General features: G+C 38.2%; 1 protein-coding gene across 1 annotated transcript; it reads left to right on the top strand.

Annotated features, from left to right (window-relative positions):
- The first annotated feature begins 6,661 nt into the window (after positions 1–6,661).
- Positions 6,662–7,048, top strand: LOC122584948. Its single transcript, XM_043757040.1, has one exon. It carries the CDS (start codon positions 6,662–6,664, stop codon positions 7,046–7,048), a length of 387 nt encoding a protein of 128 aa, XP_043612975.1.
- The last annotated feature ends 229 nt before the right edge of the window (positions 7,049–7,277 follow it).

The raw sequence follows: 7,277 nt of genomic DNA, 5'->3' as shown, positions 1-7,277 counted from the left end.
CTGAATCTGAATAACCCATTAGATCTAACCCTGAGCCTTTGGGATACCAAAGACCAAGGCTAGGGCACCCTTTCAGGTACCTGAAAATGCGTTTAACAGCATGCAAGTGTGATTCTTTTGGATTTGCCTGAAATCTGGCACATAAACATGTTGCAAACATTATATCTGGTCGACTGGCAGTTAGATACATCAGTGAACCAACCATTCCACGATATTCTTTTTGGTCCACTGGTTTTCCATTTGGGTCAGAGTCCAAATTTAATGGAGCTGAAATAGGTGTGGTTTTTTGGGATTGAATCAAATTTGTATTTTCTCAACAAATCTCTGACATATTTTTCTTGGTTAATAAAAATACCATCCATGGTTTGTTTAATTTGTAAACCTAAGAAAATGTTAATTCACCCATTAAACTCATCTCATATTCTTGAGACATAATTTTTGAAAACCTTTTACACATTCCATCATCAGTTGACCCAATATAATATCATCAACATAAATTTGTACCAGCAAGATATCACCTTTTTCTTTCAAGATGAACAAGGTATTATCTATTGCACCTCTTTGAAAACCATTTTTGAGAAGATGTTTAGTTAGAGTATCATACCAGGCTCTTGGGGCTTGTCGAAGACCATATAAAGCTTTGTTCAGTCTATATACCCAATGTGGATGCTTTTCATTTATGAAGCCTGGAGTCTGCGTAACATACACTTCTTCTTCCAATGTGCCATTCAGAAACGCACTTTTTACATCCATCTGGAAAACCTTGAATTGCAAGTGAGCAGCATAAGCCAAGAAAATTCTGATGGCTTCAAGTCTTGCAACTGGAGCAAAAGTTTCATCGAAATCAACACCTTCTGCTTGACAATAACCCTTGGCAACTAATCTAGCTTTGTTTCTGACAACGTTGCCATCTTCATCCATCTTGTTCCGGTAGACCCACCTCGTTCCAATGGGTTCTCTCTTTAACCCTGGAGGACAAGGAACAAGCTCCCAAACATTGTTCCTTTCGAACTGGTTGAGTTCTTCTTGCATAGCTTCAACCCAGCTTGGATCTGCCATAGCCTCGTCAATCTTCCTCGGTTCAATTAGTGATAAGAAGGTGACGTTCAAGCATTGATCACTTGTGGCTCTTCTAGTCTGAACCCCACTATCTGGATTGCCAATAATCTGCTCAATGGGATGAGCAGCAGTCCATTTAGTGTATTGACTAGGTTGGTGTAATACAACATCAGTGCAAGATACCTGACGATCTCCAACTGTTGTAGCAACAGGAGCAGAATCAGTCCAAACTACTTCAACTTCATCATTATTGTCAACTGAAGAGTTAACATGATTATCTTCAAACAAAGGTATCTCTTGAAGAACTGGAGAAGCTTGAACTGGTTCTGATGTTGTTGTGGCACGCACATCAGATCCAATTACCAGTTTTTCAGGTAGGTTAAAACTGATAGAAGGATAGAATGAGGTGTCACAGAAGTTCTTCTTTACCTTAACTGGTTCCAAGACTTGGTGTTTGGAAACATTTTCTGGTGTACTAACTGATTGATGAACCTGATCAGATACACCAAAATCAACTGGGACAACTGAAGATAAATCAAGGGTTGGTCTTTTGTTGATTGCTTCATTTGATTCATCGAACGTGACATGAATTGTCTCATGTACCTTTTGGAGTCTATAATTATAAACTCTATAGGCTTTTCTAATATTTGAATACCCCACAAAGACACCTTCGTCAGCTTTTGCATCAAATTTTCCCAACTGACTGGAATCGTTTAAAATGTAAACTGGACAGCCAAATACATGGAAATATCCAACATTTGGCTTACGATTCCTGAGGACTTCATAGGCAGTCTTCCTATGTCTCTTGACATAAACTGACCGGTTTTGGGTGTGACACGCAGTTGCTACAGCTTCAGCCCAAAAACAGGTGGGAAGACCAGATTCAGATAACATACTTCTGGCAGCTTCAATCAATGTGCGATTCTTCCTTTCAACCACACCATTTTGTTCTGGAGAACGAGCTGACGAGAAGTTTTGAGAAACGCCAGTGTCAGTGCAAAATGTCTCCAATTCTTTATTCATGAATTCTGTACCGTTATCACTTCGCAACTGACAAACTTTCTTGGTAAACTTGAGCTCAATTCGCTTGATGAGAGAGATAATTTCACCAGATGCATCACTCTTTGATCTGATAAATATCACCCAACAAAATCTGGTGTATTCATCGACCACAACCAAAGTGTACCTTTTACCAGCTTTAGTTTGAACATTCACTGGACCAAAAAGGTCCATATGAAGCATGTGAAGAGGTTCAGTGATGCTGAAATTCTGTTTGGTCTTGAAACTGGCTCTTTTCTTTTTGCCCATTTCACACCCTGGACATGGCTTCTCCCTTTTAAAGGAAAACAAAGGTATCCCATTACTAGTTGCTTTCTTGACAACTTGTTAATATTTTTGAAGTTAAGATGGGATAACCGTTTATGCCACAGCCAGTTGGTGTCCTCATCAGCCTTGACATAGAAACAATGCTCTTTTGGAGTAGGCTCCATGTTCATGATGTACACATTCCCTTTTCTTGGTGCAATCATTACTACCTTCCAATCCTTGTTAAAAACAGTGCCTTGAGCAATGTCGAACAGTACCCTATATCCATCATCACAAAATTGACTGACACTTATCAGGTTATATTTCAAACCATTTACAAATGCAACCTTAGTGAATTGAATCTGCCCATTGTCAACAACACCATATCCTTCAGTTTTCCCACTTCCATCATTACCAAATGTCACTGCAGGTCCATCACATGCAGTGAACTCTTCCAGCAGGGGCTTACATCCGGTCATAGTCCGGCCAGCTGCGCTGTCCAGATACCAAATATTTTTGTTTCGATCGCCCTGCACACCCAAGTTAGTGATCAGTTATTTTTGTGAACCCATCTTTTCTTGATGGGTCCACTGGACTTCTTCTGAGAAGTCCCATGTGCTTGACTAGGTGTTGAACTGGATGAGGAAACTGGAGGGTTCTCTCCAGTTTCTGGAATAAAAAGAATTGGTTTCAGTGGAACATTGACCTCCTTTTTCTTTTCGATGTATGCTCTTTTCTGAGCAGATTGTTTTATCTTTTGTTTTTGAGGAGGAGTTTTGACAATTTGTTTTTCAACAGAAGAGGATGCACCTCCTTCCAAATTCTTAATTCTGGCAGTACAACTTTGTACCTGCCTTCACAAATTTTGGATTTGATTTTCCATTCTTACCAAAATGTTTTTTTCTTCAGGCTGCTGGCCTTTGGACTTTGGCTCAGCGGGGGTTTTAGTCTTTAGAGTTGAGGACTCACTTGACTTATGAGGTAAAGGATTGTCACCATATTCCTTTTTAACTGGAGCTTTAGCCTTCTTGGCTCCAGTTTTGACCTCAACAGGGTTGGTCTTAGTGGATTCAGATTTGATTGTGCCAGAGGAATCATAAGGTGTTTCAATTTTAACAGATTCTGGCAATTGGTGAATTGTGGGTAAAACAGCTGCCATCTGAAGATCACCAGATTTCCAGGCAGTTTTTTGAGCATCAATGGTTTTAGAAAAAGCGTCATAATTTTTACCAGATGCTTGAACCCAAGAATTAATAACCATATGTTCTTTTTCAAGATCAAATTTCAGTTTTTGGTTATCTCTTTCCAATGCCTCGTTTTTCAAATCTGACTCTTTAAGAGCCAACTGGACACTTTGCAAATCATTTACTTGACTTTTCATGTTGTTTAATTCAACCAAAACTGTTTCTAAATATCTTTCACAGTCAGTTCTCATGGTTTCAACAAATAACAAGTCATCATTCAATGATTCAGCAATATCCAATTTCAGTTTGAATCAATTTCGATATCATAATCCCTTACCTTCTTTAAAATGATATCAACCCATCTTCCAGATACAACATCATCCTTCACCACTGGTTGTTGACTCTCCAATGCCATGAAACACATATCTCTAATCTCTTCTTCATCATCAGATGAATCATCAGAGAGTTCCCATTTCCCTTCAGTTTGAGCCATCATGCACTTGTTCTTTTCTTTCTCATTATTTTGTTCAAGAGACATGAGAGCAATCTGGGCCTTAAGTTTCTTGTATTTGGCCTTATAATCATCAGTTTTAACAAAGTTTGGGACAATAGGACCAGTTTGGTAGTTCATCTGACTAGATCTGCATTCCTTCATGAAATGGCCTTTCTTACCACATTTATAGCAGGTAAGATTAGCCTTATCCATTGAGATTGAATTGGAAGCATTATTGGACCCATTAAATCGATTAGATTTATGCTTAAACCTATTAAAGGTTTTAGCAATCATGGCAACCAGATCATCATCGTCAGTTTCCTCACAACCATCACTGAGATTAATGGTTAGACCAGAGTTCAAAAAGTTGTTTAACATTTCCTTCATAGAATGTGACTGGACATTCTCAGTAGATATTAAAGCAGCACAAGGTTGCCCAGAAAAGTTGGCAGCCTTGGAACTCTGAGCATGGTTTAAAGCATCTTGTTCAGCGAGTAATGTAATCTTGCTGCATCATTATCTTCAGTAAATCTGAAGGCTCCATAAAGAGAGGCAAGAGTATGGCTATGCAAGGTCTTTCCTTGTCTTAAGACAAGAACCATGTGTGCCCATTTGGATGGCAAAACATCACAGAATTTTTCAAGAAGAATATCCTTATCCTTCTCCACTCCCAAGCCTCTAAGTTGATTAATTAGGCCAGTAAATCTGGTATAAGTACCAGTTAAACTTTCATTGGGAAGAGCAAAGAAGGATTCATACTTCTTGTTGAGAGCAACCTTTCTAGTGACAATGGTGTCATTTCCTCCTTCAAACTGGAGAACTAATTCATCCCACATAGATTTTGCACTTGGAAATAGCACAAGAGTAGGAATTAGTTCCTCAGGTATAGCAGAAAGAATCATGTTTTTCAGTTTGGTATCAAGATCAACCAATCTGCGATCCTCATCTGACCAATGTTCCTCAGATTTTTCCCTGGTGCCTCTTCTCCCAGTGGGGTCGAGAAGAGGGCTAACACCACTGGACATGGGTGTATATGGCCCATCCTTAAGGATTTTCAACATATACCTCTTTATCCCACCAAAATGCAAGAGCATTCTAGCCTTCCATGTACCAAATGTCTCACCATTCCCATCGAATTTGGGAACAGGAGAGTTGGAGTAATGTACATGAACGTGGTTAGCTCCAGGAGTAGGAGGAGGAGGAGGAGGAGGGTTAGTATTTAAAGGAGTAGCAATATTAGGATTAGATTCATTTGGACCAGAACCATTCTCACCTTCAGCAGCCATCGAAGCAGACCTAGGTTATAGAATTGAAACAATTCAACCTGCCTGCTCTGATACCACTTTTTAGTCCCAACTATCACTAGATGGGTGCTGAAGACACCTCTATGTCGATGGTGAGTGAACTTTGCAACACGATCAATTAATCTGGATGTGACCAGTTTAGTTTGATCGTGTACCAGGTTAACTGGAATTAAGTATTAAAGTGACAGAATATTAATACATGCAATAATATAAATGACGAGTATATAAACTGATGAGACAATATGTAATTTTCAAGTGTATTTTATTTATTACTTGTTTAAATAAAATACAAGGTTGTTGCGGAACCAAGATAATACAAGAATGTAAATATCCTAACAACCCATGAATTACAATTGATCTAAACTTAGAAATTCTCCTAAACAATCGAAACACTTAGAGTTGTGAAATGTTTCTTTTTGCGATTGAGAGAATATTGCACAAGTTCACCAATATTGCAGAATATATGTATTTGCAAAGTTATTGAAACAGCTTGTGCAAGGACCTCTATTTATAGTCGAAGATTGAGCATGTGGATCTCAACTTCGATGTACAAATATGGTTGACAGCACACAAAAGTATTTTTTAAATAATCCTTTGTGTGTGTTAAATAAAGTAACAAAAGGTTACTTTATTCAACCACTCTACATCTTTGTATCTTTATCCAAAGACAATATCATTGTCCGGTTAAAAGGATGTAGAGTAAAAAGGTCCTCCTCGTAATCAGTGTAAAGCTTTATAAGAGCATTTACACTGGAGGATTCTCCAGTTGATTGATCTGGTAGATTGTCAACTGGGCTTCGCTGCCATTGCCAATCTCTATCTTCCATTTGTTGTCTTTGACTTCAACTGGAAGGTCTTCAAATTCTAGCCGTCTGATCTCAACTGGAGGAAGTCATCAGTTGCTAAACCTGTACAATGCAACTGGACTTCTAATATTTCGGACAATTCCTCATGCTCTCCAGATGTCACTGGAGAGCTCCAGTTTAGTTAAAACTGGACCTAACAATTTTGCTAACCATCAATTGGCTAAGGTGTTAAAGAGGTATGGTGTCACACACCGTTTTTCTACCTCTTACCACCCTCAAACTAGCGGTCAAGTAGAGAACACAAACCGTGCCTTAAAATGAATTCTAGAAAAGACTGTAGGAGATAACCCCAAGATTTGGTCCAAAAATTTAGATGATGCTCTTTGGGCATTTCGGACCGCCTATAAGACGCCTATTGGTACCACACCATACCGGCTTCTTTATGGCAAGACTTGTCACCTACCGGTTGAAATTGAACATAAGGCATATTGGGCTTTAAAGAATTGTAACATGGATTTGTTAAAAGCAGGTGAACATAGGTTTTTGCAATTGAATGAGCTTGATGAGCTTAGATTAGGTGCCTATGATAACTCCATGTTGTACAAAGAAAGAACAAAAGTGTGGCATGATAAAAGACTTCGTAGGAAAGAATTTAAAGTTGATGATAAAGTCTTATTGTTTTTGTCAAAGTTTATGATTAAGCAACCTAAATTGACTTCCCGTTGGATAGGACCTTATATAATTAAGCATGTTTACCCATCCGGATACGTTGAGTTGTTTAAAAAGGATAGAGGGTCGTTTATTGTTAATGGTCATAGGTTGAAGCTTTATCATGAGGAAGAAGCCGTGGAGGGAGTTACTTTTGAGGAACTCCCAATGTTTGATTTCGAAGAGTAATCGGCGATCGAGTCTAGCTAAAGACTCATTAATAAATTAAGCGATTCTGGGAGGCAACCCGAGTCTCTTTATTATGTTTGTTCTTTTTCTTATCTTGTTTAGTTTTACTTTTACATTTTTTTTCTTTATATTAAAAAATCCAAAAAAATTGAAAAAGTTAAAAAATCCAAAAAGATTTTGATTTTTAGTGTAGTTGTTTCTTTTTCGTATTTAGGATTTTTATTTTTAG

The sequence above is a fragment of the Erigeron canadensis genome, chromosome 1 (assembly GCF_010389155.1).
Source record: "Erigeron canadensis isolate Cc75 chromosome 1, C_canadensis_v1, whole genome shotgun sequence".
Taxonomy (NCBI): Eukaryota; Viridiplantae; Streptophyta; class Magnoliopsida; order Asterales; family Asteraceae; genus Erigeron; species Erigeron canadensis.
This window is presented reverse-complemented; position numbering and strand designations above follow the sequence as displayed.

Coding starts and splice junctions, on each gene's coding strand:
- LOC122584948 (XM_043757040.1), top strand. CDS start 6,662: ATGGATTTGTTAAAAGCAGGTGAACATAGGTTTTTGCAATTGAATGAG.